Below are 20,940 nucleotides of genomic sequence, written 5' to 3'. Positions count from 1 at the left end.
GGGGAGTCGGCCCGCAGCGACCACGGGTCGAGCAGCGCCAGCCAGGAGCGGGGCCTCGACTGCGGGGCGTCCAAACGCGGGGCTGCGCCGCACGGGCTTGTGGGGCGGGACCGCGGCGCCCCGCGCGTCCCACAGTTCGCCACTCACCCCGCCGCCGCTGACCGCGCCGACGCCGTCGAACTCCCGGCCCAGCCCTTCGGAATCATCGAGCACGTACGCGCCGCCGGGCGCCAGCAGGGCGCACAGCAGCAGGGGCACTGCGGCTCGTCCCGCCGCACCGGCGGCGGCGGTCATGGCTTTCATTCGGCGTTGCCGGGAAGCCTGAAGTAGGCTTTCAGCCATTGTGTGGGTCACATGACTCCGGCGCCCAGGGAGGCGGGTCCGGTCGCCGCCATAATGGAGAAGGGCAGGAGGCGCTGAGGAGGCTGTCGCCATCTTTAGTGTGGTCCACAGGTAGACGATGCTGCCGCTGTGGTGTTCTGGGAAGGCGGAGCGAGCCTTTTCTGGCGGCGTGTTTGTCAGGGTCGGCCCCGGCCTTCACGTGTGCTCACTTCGCTTCTTCTCCGCCCTTCCTTGTTGGAGCACTTTAGTGACGAGCAGATGGATGTTCAAGGCCTCCCGAGGGATCTGGGTATCGAGGGGCCTACAGTGCACGTCCCCCAGCATCTCAAGGCACATGTACCGCCTGCACGTCGGTGGCAGTGCAAGAAAGAGGACCCACCTTGCAGCCCCTAATCAAGCCCCAGTTCAGCTGTCACCTTGGTCAAGTGACTTAGCTTTCTGAGCCTGAGTTTCGTCTCGTGTAAGATGAAACAGTAAGAGCAGTCACATGGGGACATGGTTCAATGAAATACAAGTACATACCTTCTGAAAAGGTATTTAGGATATTAAAGACTCTAGTCTTTAGTTTGATAACACATCTCCATTTTAGCAATTACTAACTTAAGCATGTTCTGACTTAACCTTGAAGTCAAAAACATTTACTAGCCTCTAATGAAAGGGTGTATCAGTTCCAAAATTTTTTAGAAGGGTGGAGCCAAATGAATTAATGGCACAATGATGCAAAAGGGAATTCAGTTACTGATGAGAGGACAATAGGATTAAAGTACCCAAACCATGCAAGAATTTGAACAGCAAGTGTTTCCATCCTCCTCCCTTTTCAGAGGTTCTGTTCTTCCCCACCCCTCACAGTCTCTTACCCAGACCCCCATCCTGTACACCAGTTGTTTTCAAACTTTGGAGCATCAGAATCACTTAGAGGGCTTGTTACAACACATTGCTGGACTCCAACCCCAGAGTTCTGACTCCCTGGGCCTGGGGTGAGACTGAGAATTATAGTTCTCACACATTCCCAGGTGACATAAGTGCTGCTACTCTAAGAACCATACTTGGAGAATCAATGTAAATGGATCCTGGGGAGTTTTGCCACAATGTAGTAGCCTACTAAGGTTTTACCTGGCAACTTCATGTTTTACCCCTCCCAGGAATATTTGTATCTTTAGAAACGAAGCCTGAGGGCAAAACTTTCAAGATCCAAAAGAAAGATTTTCTAATAGTTATGTTTTAAGCCCTTGGTAAGGAATGAGAAAAATATTTTTGCCTCTTATAGGAAGGCTTTTTTGTTGAATTACACACCTTGGATCAAATGTGTGATCTTAACACTGTGGATTCCAATCTTAGGGCATAAATACAGATGCAAGCAGTAGAATATTCTTTATCTTTCTGTAACTCAACTAAAATTCCATTTCAATCCCATTTGCCAAGGTGGTGGAAACTTAATCACAGTCAATTTAGGGTCCAACCTTTCCCCTGGGTCTCACCTATATTAGTGTGCCAGGCCTGTCAGAATAAAATACCACAGACTGGGTGATTGAACAAGAATCAGCTCTGGAGGCTGGGAAGTTCAAGATCAAGGTGTAGCAGTTTCTTCTGAGGCCTCTCTCCTTGTGTTGCAGATGGATGCCTTCTCTCTGTGTCCTCACATGGTCTTTTCTGTTCTATGTGCATCCCTGTGTCTCCCTGTGTGTCGAATCTCCTCTTATTAAGGACATCAGTGAGATTGGATTAGGGCCCGTGCTAAAGCTTCATTTTTAACTTAGCCACCTTTTACAATGCCCTATCTCCAAATACAGTTATATTATGAGGTACTGGCAGAGGGTATGGGTAAAAAATTCGTATAAGATCCAGGGAATTTGCATGTTGCCAAGGCTGTCCTCTATCCACGCTGGCCTCCTGATACACACTCATCCTGGTCTTCGTTAGTTAGCCTATGGAGGACTCACCTGAATTGTCCCCCATCAATGGCAGCAAGGCTGCTTCCATGATGCACTGGGCCACTGGGAGCCCCAGGAGGTGACCTGAGGCTTTTCATCACCTCTGTGTGCCCCTCTCAGCCTTCCAGAAACCATTCTACTCTGCCTTCACTGTGCTGGGCTCAGTGAACTTGGTGAGGCTGTCTCAGGCCTCTCATACATGTACTCTTGAGTCTCACCACCTATCTGGACTTCACCCTGAATATGAGACACAGGTCCACTCTCCTCCCCAGACCATGCAACTCATGTGGGGTAACTTTCACCCCACCCCCACCTCAGAGCTTGCTGGGGAGAGGGTGCAAGCATTCAGGATGCAGTGTCCCTGTCTCAGACCACCACATCTGAGCTCTCATCACTATCTCTCTCACAGCCCTAAGCCCCACCTCCACTAGGCAGAAAAAACTTTTCTGTTCTTGGGGGTGAGAAGCTTTGCTTTATCTCAACAAGTATTCTCTCAAGCATATTGTCGGTGCCCCAGGCCTTTCATTTCTCCTGAATTACCCAAATCTTTTGAAATCAAAATCCAGGAATGTCTTCTCCCCACCATCCTCTGCTTTGTTTGCCAAGAAGGCCTTCTAAGAAGCAAGAAATGCAAAAGGACTAGTTGATTGTATAGGGGAGGGAATGGAGTAAAAGGAAATATGTATGGGGAAATATATCCATATTTCAAAACATACCCTGCCCTGTTTACTTGCTGCTGTAACTAAATGGCACCAAGTGTGCAATGTGGCCTGACAAAGGACCCTTCATCAGCAGATTAAGCTCTTGCACTGTCATCCCCGTGGAGAAGTTGGAACTGAAAAGAACCACATTCTCTTCCTCTTTTCCACATGGGTGGCCCAAGTGCCCAGCCACTGGACAGTGTTGGGTGACGTTTTGTGGCCTCAGAAGACCAGATAACTGGCACACCAGGAATACAAAACCCCTATAAGTAGTATTTTGAATAACTTCTAATTGGCTTTTTCTCACCTTGGAGTTTAAAATGTCACAGAGACTCAACAGCTCTCAAATTTCCAACTCTTCTTTACATAGCCTTGTGGTTGAAAGTACAGTATTGCCAAATATTTTGGGCTAAATAAAAAGGAAATTTATTAAAATTTATTAATACTATGTAGAACAGGCAATGTTTTAGCATCGGTCAACCCAGTTTTTCTATTTAATCAAAAGTGAAAGTTTTATTGTGTTTCTTGTGTTTTAACTACATCCCTTTTTTGAAAATCAAAATACATAAATATTTGATATGAAAAATACCCTTTTCCTAAAAGCAGAAGTATAGTCTATTTAGGTAAAAAAGGAGATGTTGAGAATCATGAAAAACCCATGTATAGATGCCACAGATAAGCGGATGTGCAAAACCAAACAAAAATGAAAATTCTGGATTCAAGTCACAAGTAAACGGAAATCATTACTTTCATTTTTGTAAAGGTTTGAGGATTTTATTATTTATTTTCCACATTATGTTTAAATTTTTCATTATTTCAGTAAAAATATAAAGTATTCTGAATTTTCACATTACTGTATGCTAAATTACTTTGCAAACTCGAGTATACTTTATAAATGTAAATTATTACTTTCATTGTTCTCAATGAAAGACCTACAAAGGAAATGTTGGAAAAATCTTTACATTCCTGTTACATCCTGAATAACCTCAAGATTGAGTCATGGTTATATCACAAGACATCTTTTGTATCTCTGGGGAGAAAAAATAAAAACCCTACCAACAACAACCTCTAATGTCCTTTTACCAAAATATATTCAAATAGTCCTGATTTCAGTTTTTTAAGTTAAAATTTTCCATCTCAGATTAACTCTGTCCTTATCAAGTAATACTCTCACCTTCATTTGTAATAAAAGTTTATGATGGCAAGATTCAAACTCGTTTTAGCAATCTCTGCCTCCCATTCCAAGGGGAGAATCAAAGGAGAAAATGGTTCTACAATAAAATACTATATAGATAATCCAAATGGTCCCTTTAAAAAAAAAAGAAAAAAAAAAAAAAAAACTTTCCAAAGTTGACTACCTTAGCCCCGCTATCCATTAAGCAATGAAATATGCTCATTATACACCTAGCCCCCATCTTCCCTCTCCTGTTTATCTCCCAAAGAAGTTAATCACCCTGAATCCATCTACAACATCCTCTCCCACCTCACACGTTCAATGACTCATCCTGTCTTTCTGTACCTCTCTTGGAGTATACTTACCTATCTTTGTCATTGTATTATAGTTACCATTGAATACACCTTTCTCCTTCACTAGGTGATAAGCTCCTTATGGCCTAGAACAGGGGTGTCCAAACTTTTTTCAACGTTTTTTACCAAGGGCCACATGCAGTAAAATACACAAACAGCCGGACCACTCACTCAAGGTGAAGTACATATTGCCTCACGAGGTTTATTTAAGTAAACTAAATATATTTTTGGAATTTGCTGCGGGCCAATAAAAATGGATTGTGGGCTGCAGTTGGCCCATGGTCCGCAGTTTGAACACCCCTGGCCTATAGCCAGGTCCTAACTATCTCCCAGCAGTGTCCTAAAAGTATGATAGGTATACGTGTGGACAGAATAAATGAATGAGTGAGTGAATCAATGAATTCTAGTACATATACTACTAAAGCACATTTATTAGTATGCAATTGTAATTAAGATGCAAAGAGAAAAGTGAATTATTAAAATGCTGCTACAGTAAATAATAAACATCTTTTAAAGTCTTTAAGAGACTTTTTTGTTCAAACTTGGATAATGTGCATCCTACGTGTTAAGATGTTGCTTCCTCATTGGTTTATGATGAAATATGAGTGCAATTTCCTGTCCTTTCAAGAGTGTTGGTTTCTCTTCTTGATGCAAGTGGATTTACCCGGCTCCTTGGTTGACAAAATCGTCACCCCAAGAAACACGGGTAAGTATAAAATTTAAAAGTAAAATAAGACTTTTAAGTAGATAACAAACGTTTGCATGATTGTCAGTAATGTTTGCAACATTTTATCTAGGTTGTATAAATGTGGTAATGAAGATCTTATAAGAGTGCGAGAAATGAGGATGACACGTGGTTTCCTCTACTTTGATCAGGGGTAAAAGGAGGTCAAAGTTTGCATTTAGAAATAGGTAAAAGTATCCATATACAAAAGAGGAATGCTTATACTCTCTTTCCTCTTCAGGAAGCAGTTTATTGGCAAACTGAACTAAGCGGTTAGGAAGATACATAGCTGTACAGCCAAGAAAGCTCCTGGCTGTAGAGCTAGCTGGTACCATTTCCTCCTCAGTACAATGGTCTAGTGATACTTTTCATACCATCAGAAATAATGTGAAAATTGGAAAGAACATTTCCATTATTAATAAATATCGGTTACCAAATCTTACTGAATAAGTGACTACCACAGTGTCTGACACATAGTAGAGCCTTAATAAGTAGCTATTAAAATGATAAGTGAAGGTAAATGTTTCCTATAACACTTTTTATCTTTTGATTGTTGTCATTAATGATTTGTGCTATTTTAGCAGCTGGTTCGGAACAGATATAGTTCAATATCCTGTGGATTGCTTTCTTTTAGTATTTGGTAAAAATTATAAAAAATTTTAAAAATCCAAAATGTTTAGAACTGGTTTTAAAAACAATTTTTCTCAAGGTTTGATTAAAGTAGTCAAAATAATACCTGAAAATATGTATGAATAATAAGAATTATGTGTTCCATTAAAATCTCAGATTCACACATTAATTTAACAACTGTTATCTGCAGAGTTGGTATCATATGTGAAATGTCACTGTACAAATTACCCGGTAAATGCCTCTGGCTTCTCTGCTATGCTCTGCGTAGATGGCCAATGATGACCTCCTTTTAGGAAATGCAGAGGACAGCACAAAGCTCACCTATAAACTCCTGGTGTTGTCATTGAAACAATAATATTATCTGACATAATATAGTGAAGGCTTACCATGTGTTAGGTACTTTAATTCAGATATCATATTATTTAATTCTCACAGCAACTCCGTGAAGTGGGTGCTATCTTACATCTGCAAAAACTTAGAGAAGTGGAGAAACACATATGGTCACGAATCTCCCCAGAGCTGTTGAGAGCTTTTCAGACAGTCTCCAGACACCACACACATACCCACAAGCTTTCATAACCACTGTCTTTGTTGCAGAGAAGATACCCAGTATCTGTTTCATCAAACCATTGGGTCGTGTGCTTGTTTTAGTTAAGGTAGGAAATGTTTTTATACAGAAAGTAATATATTCTATTGAGAACTTTGTAAGTCCTCCTAAAATCATTCTTTCTACTGTATTCATCGTATCTTTTTCTAAGAGGAAAGATTCAGATTTATTAAGTAACATGGCTGAAGGAGGAAGGGGAACCCACTGACCATTACCCAGTTCTCTCAGTCCTGGTTCCAAGAAAGGATATTCTCATGGTTCAGGTGTTCTTGCCCAGGCACGTGAGCCTAGTAATGGATGTGATGTTGTGTACCCAGCAGAGTCCCTCCTCAGTAGCTTAGTCAACCCTTCATACATCTCAGACTTTTTTCTAGTGTCATTTTCAATCTTCACTTACATGCTTTAGATTTCTCTTTAATAAGGATTTTAGGGGTAAATTTTTTCAGTGGTGGTTTATCTAAAAATGGCCTTATTTTTGCTCTGCTTTTGAAATTTAGTTCTGTTGGGTACACAATTACAGGATGTCATATGTTTTCTTAGCAATTTGGAAATATCAATCCACTGTCTTTTGGTTTCCCTTGTCATTGCTGTTGAGAAGTCTTTTGTTAGTTTAAATTTCATCCTTTGTAGCTAGTTCATCTTTTCTCTCTGGCTCTTTTTTCTTAGTTTCTGTTGATCTGCAGCTTGATTGTAATGTTTCTAAATGTAGATTTCCATCTTTGTTTGTTTGTTTGTAATCCTATTTGGGATTCACTGGGCTTCATAAATCTAAGGATTCCATGTGCTTCATCAGTTCTATACAGCTGTCAGTCACACTTGTTTTGTGTTATTATGTCTATTAATTTTCTCTCGAAAGTATTTGTGGATCTGGCACTCTTCTTATTTTTGCTGAATCTCACACATAGTGGCTAAATTTTGTGTGTGCATGTGTGTGCATGTGTGTGCGTGTGTGTGTGTGAACGAGTTCATGTTTGTTAGAACTTGTTAGAATTCTTTGAAGCCTCGGTTGAGGAGCTTTCCTCAAGGGATGATTTGTATTTACTTCTTCCAGGTGCCTAGAGTATTTATTTGTTCATATAGTAAACGTTTATCTTTGGTGCATTCATTTTCATATTATTTATATTATTTATTGTTTGTTTTGTTTTGTTTCTATGAATTACCTTTTGTAGATGAGGAAAGAAGTTAAATAATATCCTTTCTGAGGAAGGCATATATGCTCCATCGGCAGGTAAAACAGATGTTGGTTGTTTGTCAAGATTCTTTACATTCCATCTTACATAGCCTTTTGAGTCCACTTTTTAAATTTTTAATTGTAATGTACATACATGCAGAAAAATGCACTTATCCTAAGTGTGCAGCTTGATAAATTTTTACAAACTGACCTGTTCATGGATTCAACATTCATATCAAGAAACAGAACATTACCAAATTCTCTGAAGTCCTCCAGTGCCCTCTTCCAGTCATTACCCAGACCCTCCCCAAAGGTAACCAGTACCTGATTTCTCTCTTTGTTTTATAACAAATGTTTAATATGACACTCTACATGGGTGTTTGCAACAATGCAGATTGGCTTTGTTGAGAAGGATGAGACATGCATAATCGTTCTTCCTGCTTGTCGTGATAGATAAATAGATGATAGATGACAGATGACAGATGACAGATGATAGATAGATAGATAGATAGATGATAGATATCTCACAATCGACCTTATTTATGTTTTCTTCATTACCACATTATGAGTAGTGAAAGATAATTAATTTCAACTTTAAAACAACTCACAGAGGATTCCTAAAGTAAACAATAGACTTCAAAATTCAGCCTCATGATTCTAAGAATTGGGACATTGTTTTCGCTTAGTGTGGTAACAGTGCATTTTCTCCTTTTAGCCATCTTTTTCTAAAATCAAAATGCAGGAAAAAGAAAAGCCTGTCTAAGTAAAACCATTACATTATTCATTATAATTTATTGAAAAGAAACACTTTTAACATTTCAAAGAAAACATGTTGACAGATATATGGAAACATAACAACACATCGTCACTGAGTGTGAGGACATGATGTGAGATGGTAATTCTTACAAGTTTATTTGAAGCCCATGTAGTCTTACAGAGAACATAAAAGTGATGTCTTCTAGAAAACGTGAGGAAACATCTTATTTATATCTTATTTGCAGAAATGATTATTCACAAGTCATTTTCTTTAATTAGAACTGTTATAGCTAAAAGACTTGTGCTAATCTGTTGGTGTTACTATTTAGGTGGAAAAACAAAATATTCTCTTCCTTCTCAACAAAGCCAGTCCGTATTGCTGCAGAAATACTTCAGATTTCTAAAGCATTTTTATGTAAAAGGCAAAAGACAAAATAGTTAAGAGGCTCTAGCATTTCAATCTAGGATTGTGGCTGAGTTCTACCAAAGATTAGATAGGTCATTTGGGGCTAATTGCTTCTTCTGTGGCTCAATTCTTCATTTGTTATATAGGGTTATAATAAATAGTACAGAGGTGTAGTGAAACATAAATTATAACAACTATACATGCCATTTAAAATGGTGCCCAGAACCTCTAGCCCTCGATAAATGAACCGCTACACCGATTTCCAACAGCATAGATTAACTTTATCTGGTTTTTAATCAGATACTCTCTTGGGCCTGCCTTTTCCTATCACTCTACGTTATGTTTCTAAGCTCCAATCATGTTATTGCATGTAGTGCTCATTTGTTCATTTTCATTGATGTATGGATTTCAACTGTGTTAATATACAACAATTTACTTATCTATTCTCCTGCTAATGAGCATTCCAGTTTGGGGGGGTGGGCAGCGTATTACAAACAGTGCTGCTGTGAACATTCTAATTCTACCACATGCCTTTTGGTAAACATATGCGTGTATTTCTGTTGAGCATATACCCAGAAGTGGAGTTGCTGAACCATACAGAATGCACAAGTGCCAACCAACACTATCTAAGAGTTCCAGGTGCTCTGCATCCTCACCAACACTTGGTATTTTCCGCCTTTTTCATTTTATTTACTCTGGTGAGTGTGTAATTGTATCTCACTGTGGTTTTAGTTTGTATTTCCCTGATGACTAATGAAGCTCCAATATTCATCCATTATTGGTCTGAAACTAACAGTGTAGACTCAGACCCCATTCTCAAGTGAGGACCAGCCAGAGGCCGTGAATACTCAAGCTCCTCACAGAAAGAAAGCTGAGACGGAGAACTGGCCAACTTGCCCAGCTGTCTGCCAATATCTGTAAAGTTTGTCTTATTTTGTTTATTTTCTAGTTCACCCTTTGCTTGAGGGCAGAGGCGGCCGGATCCCAGCATGCAGGAGACGGGCCAGGACCACCCCCACCTGCTCTGCAGTTGTTCTGCATTCAGAGGCTCTGGTTCCTCCAGCTCCACGTGAGCCTCCCGGAGACCCAGAGCTTTACTGCTCACTTACCTCCCTGATCTCAGCTCCTACTTCCTGTTTTGTCCATCGCACTTTTTCCCCCCTCTCTGGAAGGTTCACCTATTGATTTAAAGGCCTGTTTCTCACATTCTATTCCTATTTTTAGGTGTTGTAAAACTAGATTTCAGTTCTCCATTTTCTTTTGAGAGTGACATGTTTAATGTACTCTGGCTATAGATTACTCTACTGGCAGAATCCTTGCGCCTTGTGGTGGCAGGTCTCTTTTGTGCTTAGGGCTCATTGACACTACTAGCAAGAGGGTGGTTTAGATGTCGTGTAGGCCCCACAGCACACAGGAAGAAGGCAAATCCTCCTTCCCCTGCATAGTGACTCTACAGAGCTTTCTGTGAATACCCGCAGCAGATTAGTCATCTAAGGCACCCATGGGTCCCACTAGCAGAGAAATACAGACAGAAGTGTTTCTGTACTCCACTATGGAGAGAAAGAGGGATTCTCTATTCCTACTACATGAAACTGTAACATCAAACCTTTAAAAAGAAACTAACCTAATAAGCAATCAGGTACGAAGGTAGAAACAAGATGATCCCAAAATTTTACCCAGAACTGAGAACATTCTGTCCCCATTTCACAAGAAGATGAGAAAAACAAAATATGAGTTAACCCACAAAGGAAGCAAAGAAAAAACAGAAGTGATAGTGTTATCTATCTTGAAGCTTCTTTATGAAGCTTGTTTATGAAGCTTCAGCAAGCAGCAATATTTTTAAATACTTTATCAAATTCCTTGTAACAATATGTTCTTGGTTAATAAGCTGATTTTGAAAGTGCCTTATACCAAGATTGCATATGAAATTAAAAATTTGAAATCATATAATCTTATAGTTTATGATACACTCAAAGCATTTACTGATTACAAACAAATCAATAAATTTCATATATTTTTAAATTACCTCTTAAAATAATTTTTCAACTTTAGTATTGTGCTCTTAGATCATGTCCAGTGAGAAATATAGTTCCCTCTAATCTAGCATTCCTTGGATAATTCTTATTTGAAGTAGGTAAACAATCTCAGATTGATTTCATTTTTTAAGTCAATTAGATCATTTCCCTTTTAAACATCTTCATTGTAATTTAATGCATTTTTGATATCTTCGATAAATGAAATAAAAGAAGACTGTTTCAAAATCAGGATATATCTTTTAAACATATAAACTGTTCTAGTTCATCTTTCATTACAGAGACAAAGAAATTTTAAAAAGAGATACCAATCTCTGTGAAAACAAAGGCTTATGTATTCATGCTTGCACCAATCACCTGAGTTTCATGAAGGAAAACAAACTGGGGATGATCCCTGAAGATTCTTCATCAGCATTCTATCATAATGAGCACATGGATGTCTGCTCGTTACAATCAACTGGCCCTTTAGCTATCTACCAGAAGCCCGGGTTCTGACTTCGCACCATTGACATCTGTGTGAAAAGTGATCATCCATTCTTTAAAAGCATTGATGACTTAATCAGAACTTTTGGAAGCAAAGAAAAATTGAAGAAATCTTGTAAAAGAGAATTAGATGTTGGAAACAAACTGCAACGAGGCAAGACTTACTTTGCTATTTGCCTTCTGAGAACGAATGTAATTGCCACCTTAAAAAGAAAAAAAAAAATGAGCTCCACATGTATTGATGAACAGCACGACCTGGATCACTATTTGTTTCCCATCATTTACATCGTTGTGGTAATAGTCAGCATTCCAGCCAATATTGGGTCTCTCTGTGTATCTTTTCTTCAAGCAAAGAAGGAAAATGAATTAGGAATTTACCTCTTCAGTCTATCACTGTCAGATCTGCTGTATGCATTCACTCTCCCTCTGTGGATTGATTACACTTGGAATAAAGACAACTGGACTTTCTCTCCTGCCTTGTGCAAAGGGACTGCTTTCTTCATGTACATGAACTTTTACAGCAGCACAGCTTTCCTCACCTGCATTGCTATTGATCGGTACTTAGCAGTTGTCTATCCTTTGAAGTTTCATTTCCTAAGGACAAGAAGATTTGCATTCATGGTCAGCCTATCCATCTGGGTATTGGAAACCATCTTCAATTCTGTCATTCTGTGGGAAGATGAGACAGCCATAGAATACTGTAATGTCAAAAAGTCTAACTTTACTCTATGCTATGACAAATACCCTTTGGAGAAATGGCAAATTAGGTTCAACTTGTTTAGGACATGCACAGGCTATGCAATACCTTTGGTCATCATGATAGTTTGCAACCAGAGAGTCTACCAAGCTGTGCAGCATAATCAGGCCACGGAAGAGACTGAGAAGAAAAGAATCATAAAACTGCTTGTTGGTATCACATTGACTTTTGTCTTGTGCTTTACGCCCTTTCATCTGATGTTGCTGATTCGCAGCATTTTCGAGCGTGATGTAGACATTAACAAGCATACATTTGACCATAAGACTGGGAAGCAGAATTATAAAATATATAGAATCACGGTTGCATTAACAAGTTTAAATTGTATTGCTGATCCAATTCTGTACTGTTTTGTAACTGAAACAGGAAGGTCTGATATGTGGAATATATTAAAATTCTGTACGGGAAAGCTTAATAAGTCACAAGGACAAAGAAAACACACACTTTCTACATCTACAAAAGATACTGTGGAGTTAGCTATCCTGGAATAGAACCAAGGAATTATTTTTACGGTACACAATATTGTACCATCAAGATTATACTTTGGAAAGGAAATCTAGCATGGGAGGGAACTAAGTGTTCCAGTTGAGTGAATATTTTAATATCCTCTCCAACGGAAATATTTTTAAAGTACACTGTACAGCTCCCTTTTATTAAATTAGTATTAAACAAAACTTAATATTTTCCTAATGACTTGGGATCATTATTGTTGATGGCAATTGTTTTTGTATCTGTGCTACAGTCCCTCAGAGGTTAATAAGATATATGAGGTGTGATCAAAACACATGGTGAATGCTGCTGCTGAGTGCCACACAAGGCAGCAATCTTCAATACAGGAAGTGGCACGTCGAACCTTAGTAATAGTGTACAACAAGTTTCAACTTGTTGGGTGCAGTCAGTCAGGTGTGAGCTACAGTAGAGAGAAGGTGTGTTTCAAAGTGTGCCATAAATCATGGATCATGAACAATGCATGAAATTTTGTTTCAAATTGCAAAAAGGTATAAAAGAATCCCACGAAATGTTAAAATTAATTTATGGTGATGCTGCAGTAACCATGATCTGGCATCATGTGACTTCTGGCTCTTCCCCAAAGTCAAACTGACCATGAAAAGTAAACATTTCGAATCGATTCAGGACATTGAGGCAGCCATGACAGCGCACCTGAAAACACTCACAAAAGAGGACTTCCAGAACTGCTTTGGAAAGTGATAAGAATGATGGGATAAGTGGGTTCGAAGGGAGGGCCGGTATTTTGAGGGGGATTAATGGCAATGTGTCTTTTACTGTAATACATTTTTTTAATTTAAACATTCGCAGTATTTTTTTTATCACACCTCAATAGGACTATGTGTCTTTAATTCAATGATCTATATGTCTGGTTTTTACAATTTTTCTCACTCTTTCTATAGGTTTCAGGTTATCAGCTATAGCTTCTCCCAACTGTATGTACCTGTCTCCAACAACCCCAGCTACTAAACACTGCTTCTAATCTTCTCACTCATTACTAAGTATTTATTGAGTCCACACTATGTACTAAGTTTTGTGTTTTGGGGTTACAAAAAATGGTCTCATGAAGCTTTATGAAACTCACATCAGTTCAGCTATAAAGTGAAAAGTAAGTGGGATCAGAGTGACAGTCTGGAGGCTTTTTCCATAGAGTAAAGACCTATACTTTCTTTCAAATTATAATTTTGTTTTATTTTGATGTTTTTTTAATTTACAATTAAGTACAACATAGCTGCAATTACCAGAAGTTTAATGTCAAGACAAAAAGACATTATAGACCAAAAGAAGACATATTAAATCTTACATTCAGAGACTTCTTAAAAGAAGGACTTAGAATATTTACAGCATCTTGATGTAATGTACTCTTTGGAATTCTCATTATGGGAATTACTCTGCATAGTTTTAAGTAGGCATTAGGTAACCATTTTCCCTAACCAAGGTATTTTTTAAGATCTTCGTTTCTCCTTGTCTTCATTCCCTTTCTTATCTGTTTCTTCTACTCCCCCCCAAAACAAAAATCCTGATAATAAGAAAGACTAATATCCTTTCCAATAATGAATTTCTAGACACACACTGAAAAATCAATGAGTGCACAAACTGACTACATTTTCCAGGACAGTTTTCTGTGATGGTGTGTACATAAGAGAATACCACCTTGCTTTGAGGCTATATGTGTATTCTCTGTTCTTTGCATTTTTCTGGTCACAGAGTTTTTAGAGAATTAATAGGTCGTGTCCAGGCACTCTGAGAAACACATACACTGAAAGACGAAAGAAATAGTTTGCTCTTCATTTTAATGAAGAGCAACTAAAATAACTTGGGCTCTTTGATTAATTATTGTTAAATTATTGGCAGCCTGTGAGTTGAATACTTGTAAAAGTTAAAGATCCAGAAACAATTCTGCTCACATTTGGAAACTCGGATGCAGATTAAGTGTGTTGTCCAAGATCACAAGACTTCCCAAGAATCCTCACTCCCCTCCAGAGTTGCTTTTCCCCTCTTGTTTATTTATTTATTTCTCAACATGTCTACCATTTCTTTTTCTTAGGCATGCTAAAGACATATGCATGAAGAGCTGTTGAGGGGAGTCACTGAATTTTGGTCCAGAAAAAAGACAAAAAGAGAGTTAGTTCATTAGTTAATACCTCTAGAAATATAATAAATCATATAGACAGTAATTAAAATGATCTGTTACAGAGAACTGATGAAGACTACCTCTGCTGCTTATATGAAGAGATGTAGCAAATGCCCATACAAAAAAGGTCAGACAATTAAGTTCGTGAACTTTCTACTGTGCACTTACACAGTGGCACCTTTAATAAGAATGTTCTACCTACTGATTAACAGCAAAACCATCAATTTAGGATGTTGTGAGATACATTCCCAAATGAACCAGGCTGCCCAAACTTCCAAGCAGCCTATCCTTCCCATCAGAACAGGGCCAATCACGGAGAATCTATGTTGGGAAGATAGTCCAATGATTTAGGGCAAAGCACTTGTAGACATGATCCAAACTTATCTACTGCCCCAACATTGGAAAGTGAATCCTTCATCTTTGAAAGTTTTTTTCACCTCTTGGTTAAAGTTCCCCATTAAAGTAAAAGTACTTCTGGAAGGAATAAGACCTTGCAGTATTCTTACCTAGGACTTTGTTGTCCGAAGACCTAGAACACCACTGATTCACTTACCAGCTGTTTGACCTCAAAAAATGTGTGTGTTCTCCCTAAGGCTCAGTTTTTATAAACTGCAGGGACAATAGTAACACTTGCTTTTAACAAGTAGATGTGAAAACACTTTGTAAACTGTGATGAGATTTCTAAATGTGCATTATTAGCAGTCAGTCTCATCTTTATCAGGATTAATGGACTGCTCCCAAGAGATGGAAAAGTCCCTGGAGGGACACTGGGGGTAGGAATGTAGCCAGTTGAGCGAGTGGGAGGTGGCTGCAGCTCGCACCACGATGGTGACTTCCTCCAGGTGGTTAAAGGCACCCACTAAGGTAACTAAAGGTGCTTCATCCTTCCTGGTTCTTGGGACATTCTCAGTGTGCCTGCTCCTAGGAGTTCACAATTCTGGGGAGACACACGCTCAGGACATCACAAACACACAAGTAGATATCCATTTTCAATCTGCTTACTTTTTTGGCTTTTTACTTTCTTATTCACAATGTTATTTAACTTAATGAACCCAATTAGCCACCTTGGATAGGCCAGTGACGGGACTGCGTAAAGGTTTTCCAAACCTCCATTTTCCCTACATACTGTGGGAAAGCTTCGTGGCTGAGAAAGAGCCAAACAGACATCCGAAACTACTACCTCATTGATAACTTCATCTGCCCATGAGCATCTGGAGCAAATCTACTTCCCCAAACTCATCTCTTCCTTTTTCTCTTTTCGATTTAAGCAAAAAGCTCTCCCTGAGACATGATATTTCTATTCTATAATGTCATGATCAAATAAACAATTATTCACCAACCACCTCTGTTGACTTTGTGAACTTCATTTATTTATTATTAAACAGATGTACTGATTTTAAAAATAGAATGTATGATACATGGCATGTAGGCATTTCTTCTTCCAATACTTTTATTTTTCCCTGGGCTTCTTTTTGCCAGTCATCACTGTCATCATTCTGTCATTTAAGGACAGGGTCCCTGTTCTTTTCCAGCTAAGCCCATCCACAGGTTGCTATGGAAACACAACAGCTACTACAACACCCTGGCCCAGGAAGGCCTTTGTGATAATACACTTCTTTGTCTGGGTCCATCAGGTGACCCTGCCGTGAATCAGAAGGCTGTTCCTCCAACAGACACAACCAATGTTCATGGACACAGACCAACAACTGCCCATCTCACAAAAACCGTCAATGGGCTCTTTTAGCACATGCCTGTACTGTTTTGTAAGATGTCTAATACCAACCAAATGCAGAACACACATGACCTCTTTAACTTCTGAAATAATGCACCATGTGGGTGCTTTCCTTCTCTTGTTTACTGAATCAGCAGCCAGAGAGACAGTGTTAAGAGTCCACCCCCCCCCCATTCCTCCTCCCTCCCTTCTCCCACAGCCAGATGAGGCTGCCAAGGGAGCTGTGGTAAAAAATATCTATCTGTATTTTTTTCATTGCTCTGCTATTCTGGAAAAATCCTGTTCAGACTGAGGGATTTTATTTACATCTCCTGGGTAGATGCCTTTGGGGGAAAATAACAGAAGGTTAATTTAAAAGAATAGCAGAAATGTCTTATATTATTCTTTGTTCATACTATAAATGCCTGATTTGATTCAAGTAAAAAAAAAAAATTGTTTTGACCACAGTATTTTTTGTTCTTTAGTATATCCTACAGCTTAAAGGTGGAGTACAATGTAATTAGGTTCATGTTATTCGTTGCACTAGCTGAATGCCCCTTGTTTGCAGGAATAAGCTGACAGTGGCAAAATCAGGTCAAACTTGGGTCGGGGGGAAGTGATGTGGGAGTTCAGATTCCTCCCTCCAAAGATCCTTTTCCTATATCATTTGTTGCTGGCCAAGAACAATCACACAGGGAACTTGTTGGTGGCCACTAGGTGTCGATCACGTTCTATTTGGAACTTTGAAGTTCAAGGCCAGCTGCCACTCCCCAAGAGCAAAGAGTAGCTTAGGGTGACATTTTTCTATCCAAGAAACAAGAAATATCCCCTATGAATTGGAAATGAATGGGGGGAGTGCTGAAATTCAGTTTGTATCATTTATTTTTCTGCTCTCTGGAAAGAAAGCTCAGCAATCACATAATTTCACTTGGTTTAAACTCCATATGTCATCCAGTATTTTTTTTTTTTTAGCCAGTTAAAATCAGTCAGTCCACATGTAAAAGAACATAGGCTACACTGTGTAATTTCTGAAAGATTGTGGATATAGGATTGGTGACTTGCCCTTTATTTAGTTATCTTACCCATATAAGAAAATACTGACCACCTTTCACATAAATAGAAACGTAAGACATTTGAGCCATAAACCATTTGCAATTTTGTCTACTATGATGAAATTACTATCTATGAAAGTCAAGCTATAATTCAACATACGTATTATTAATTTCTAATTCATTATTGTTAGATCTCAGCACTAAAAATTGCATCTGTTATTTTGAATTGTTTAAATCTATTCTTTGGAGAATCAATCATGTTCTAATTTAACAGCATTTGCATATTATTAAACATAGAATGGCCCATAATCTATTTTCTTCTGCCTATAATTTTAAGCCTTTTATTAAGCACCAGTGAATTTTTTACACAATTAAAAAATAGGTTATGATTCCTCAAATAATGTTGCAATTAGGTGTTCAAACAGCAAGCCATATAAAGGGATGAGCTATGGCAGCCTCCACGACATTGTTCGGTACAAGCTTTAGAATAAAAACATAAATTTTGTTATCTAGGAAATGTGTGCTCAATTAATTTCAAATCAAATACAATCAAGAAATCGTGCCCTCCAATGACCTGACTTGCCAATACTTTGAAAAATATTATATTAATTTCAGGTCTCGGCATTCATTGATAATTCTTGGATATTTGATTGAACTGCAAACAATCTTCTAAAAGAATCTCATTCAAGTTTACTGTAAAATTTCTGGCCTTGACTTCAGGACTATTAAACTTACCAACAAATGGATTGACTTGGAAAGACTGATTCTTTTGACAGTTAAATGGATCAAATAAATGGATTGCAATAGTGAACTACAAAGTGCCTCCAGAAATACCACAGAGAGGTGTTCTGTGAACCTTTAGAAGTATGCACATAACAGCTGCTGACTCTAATAGGTTTTACTAGTTTCTTAAAAAATAAAATAAAATAAAAAAAAAAAATATATATATATATATATATATATATATATATATATATATATATATATATATATATCAAAAGAAATAGACTCTCTTATGCCACTCACCCACTCTTGGAAATGACACTTGCTGATGCTAAAGAAAGCTGTTTTGAATCTTCAGGGCAATGCCTTCCGTGCTTCTCTGGCAGTTCATCCAAGAAAGGAGAGTGTGACACCCCGTGTACAAAAGCACCATGGGACAGGAAGGGCTTGTCCAGTCCTTCTTGGATGAAAGGATCGCCCAGGCCAAGCGAGGTCTGGAATAAGCAGAGATTCTCCTTGCTCTACAAATCTTCTTCTGACTCCTAGAAGGACGATAGTTAAAGTTGTTCTCACTGACAATCAGAATTGTTTGTTCAGTAAATAAATAATAAGTTAATTAATGGAATGAACTAAGAAGGGTACAATTTTACGCTTTGTCCTAACCCCAAGGTTCAGTTTCTGAAACCATTGGAACTACTTGTGTTTTCAGTTGAAAATTTTTAAGATACTCTAGGAAAATAAGATTAAGGAGAAAGAATTTCCTTTTAAGAAAGCTTTATTAATATAATAGTTTTTATATTTGTCAAAGTAAAACAAAAACAGATATTACCAATGACATTTTATTCATCTTAAATTGGTGAAAACAGAAATAGTCACATTGATTTCCATATACCATTTTTCACTCATGAGAAATTTTTTTAGAATGTTCTTTCCTTACATTTTCAGTAAGATATTCACAAATTGACTTAATTTTGTTGTAGACTACATAGTGGCATGAATCTGTTAACTAATTCAGTGCTAAAATAAAATGTTGCTGCTCTTCTTTAAGTCAACTTAATTGTTAAGTCCCAACCCACATACTGCCAAACTACAGGAAATTCCATGTCAGTCATTACTGGGCTGTCCTCCTCTTTGGGGTTCACACCAGAATTAGGGAGGTTGACAAAATGCTAAGGAAATGGAGGAGTGGCCTTTGATTGCCAATCTCTAGTGATCACCAGTGACAGTGACATTATCTAAGCTGTCAGTGGTCCTTTGAACCTCCGTGTTACTTGGCTGCCTCCCTCACTATGTTGGGGACACACGGCTCATTGACAAGAGTAAGGAGAAACCAGCTAATAACCCAAACTCTTGTACATCGGGTAGACATTCCCTTCAAATTTCATGTGGTTCTCGGTTTTAGGAGTGGAGCATGTACATAAGTTAAGCCAATCAAAGCAGTCCAATCCCCTGATTGGTTCAGTGGTAGGCATCTGAACTAACCTGCTTAGAATGCTGGGACAAAAGCCCTTTCTTTTGCTCTGGGTGATGTGCTATGCAGATGAGATGCCTGGAATCTCTGTGGCCACCGTGTGATTATGAAATAAGCAACACACAGAAGAAAGGAGAACTCAGGGCCTCAGAGTGAACTGGAGCTGGACCCTGTGACATGATCAGTCTCTGCACATTGCATTTAGATGAACCAAATAAAGCCCCTTGTTCTTTAAATCAGTCAGAGTCAGGTTTTTGTTTTTTTTTCTTTCTTGAACCCCAAACGGTCCTGATAGAATGTGGAACATGGAAGTGAGAATGATGTAAGTTGCAGACACTAGATTATTGAATAGGCTGAAGAGGCATGATGGGAAGGCCATGAGGACATCTCTAGCTTATGAAGTTAGCAGCCCTTGTTATAATATTAAGTGGTAGCAAAATAAATGCCTGAACTGTTTCCTACTACATCCTGGGACTCTACTACCAAGGCTCTCAAGTCAGGGAGTTGTTAGAAAAAATCAAGACATTGGAGTCTTTGGGCTTCTTTTTATAGACTTCAATAAGGTCCTATAAGATAAATGTAAAAAAATACAATTTTTTTGTGAGAGTTTTCCTGATATATTTATTTTAAAATCTAGAAAATACTGCTGCCCCAAAAAGCTCATCCCACTGAAGTATTTTGCATGTTTCCATGCTTCAGGAAATAAAAAAAAAAAAGGAATTTTTAACTAGAAAAAGGACGTCAACATTTTTTGTGAGTCACTAGTGAGCAGAGTCTCAAGAACCAGACATTATGAAGAAAGAAAATAATTTTTAAAATCCCTTAGGTTCCCAATTCTTATCAAGAACCAAGCCTGGATGATGTAAATTTTGCATTTTCTGTAAGTCAAGGGAAGTGAGGATGCAGTTATGATATAAACAAACTTCCTGTTATGGAAGAAAGTAGAAAAGTCTGATCTCCTGACCCTAGTGAACTGTGGGGAGGAGGCAAGGAAGAATTGGAATGAAAATGTCAGAGACTAATGTTGAACTTCATGGCCTGACGAGCAGTAGAAACATCCAGAGTGGGTGGGGAGAATAGCCAATGCGAGCAATTTCCTTTCCTGCACTCAGCTGCAAGCTTGTGAGAGAAACCCCATATTCATCCTGATGCACATCAATATGGTACAAAAATAAAGATTAGCATAGAGTAGTGCAGGTTTAATACTGTCCAAGAAATCCGTGTCCATGGGGCATCAATCATTTCACAGATATCACAGATTTGTATATTTATTATGG

The 20,940-nt window shown here is 38.6% G+C and overlaps 2 protein-coding genes across 10 annotated transcripts in view; one reads left to right on the top strand and one right to left on the bottom strand.

The window, feature by feature from the left end:
* Window positions 1–432, bottom strand: part of GALC (galactosylceramidase) — a 49,506-nt gene extending 49,074 nt beyond the window's left edge. The window contains exon 1 of one of the 2 annotated variants that reach the window (XM_019744385.2): window positions 148–432. In XM_019744385.2, coding sequence (XP_019599944.2) covers window positions 148–342 — 195 coding nt within the window. In that variant the 5' untranslated portion in view covers window positions 343–432. The remainder of the gene's footprint in view (window positions 1–147) is intronic. The other variant, XM_074327084.1, reaches the window with a different exon arrangement.
* A 4,694-nt stretch (window positions 433–5,126) lies between these two features.
* On the top strand, window positions 5,127–13,373 carry GPR65 (G protein-coupled receptor 65). 8 transcript variants are annotated; one of them, XM_074327082.1, is made up of 4 exons: window positions 5,133–5,207; window positions 6,453–6,511; window positions 7,632–7,690; window positions 11,110–13,373. In XM_074327082.1, the coding sequence occupies exon 4, from the start codon at window positions 11,534–11,536 to the stop codon at window positions 12,554–12,556; it is 1,023 nt and encodes a 340-aa protein (XP_074183183.1). In that variant the 5' UTR covers window positions 5,133–5,207; window positions 6,453–6,511; window positions 7,632–7,690; window positions 11,110–11,533; the 3' UTR covers window positions 12,557–13,373. The 8 variants fall into 8 exon arrangements, with proteins under 8 accessions (XP_019600001.2, XP_019599975.2, XP_074183183.1 ...); XM_019744425.2 differs by having other exon boundaries at window positions 9,745–13,373; XM_074327081.1 differs by having other exon boundaries at window positions 9,361–13,373.
* The last annotated feature ends 7,567 nt before the right edge of the window (window positions 13,374–20,940 follow it).

Source organism: Rhinolophus sinicus, linkage group LG03 (genome assembly GCF_036562045.2).
Source record: "Rhinolophus sinicus isolate RSC01 linkage group LG03, ASM3656204v1, whole genome shotgun sequence".
NCBI lineage: Eukaryota > Metazoa > Chordata > Mammalia > Chiroptera > Rhinolophidae > Rhinolophus > Rhinolophus sinicus.
This window is presented reverse-complemented; position numbering and strand designations above follow the sequence as displayed.

Excerpts from the sequence above, each read along its gene's own strand:
- GPR65 (XM_019744442.2), top strand. The coding sequence starts at position 11,534 with ATGAGCTCCACATGTATTGATGAACAGCACGACCTGGATCACTATTTG.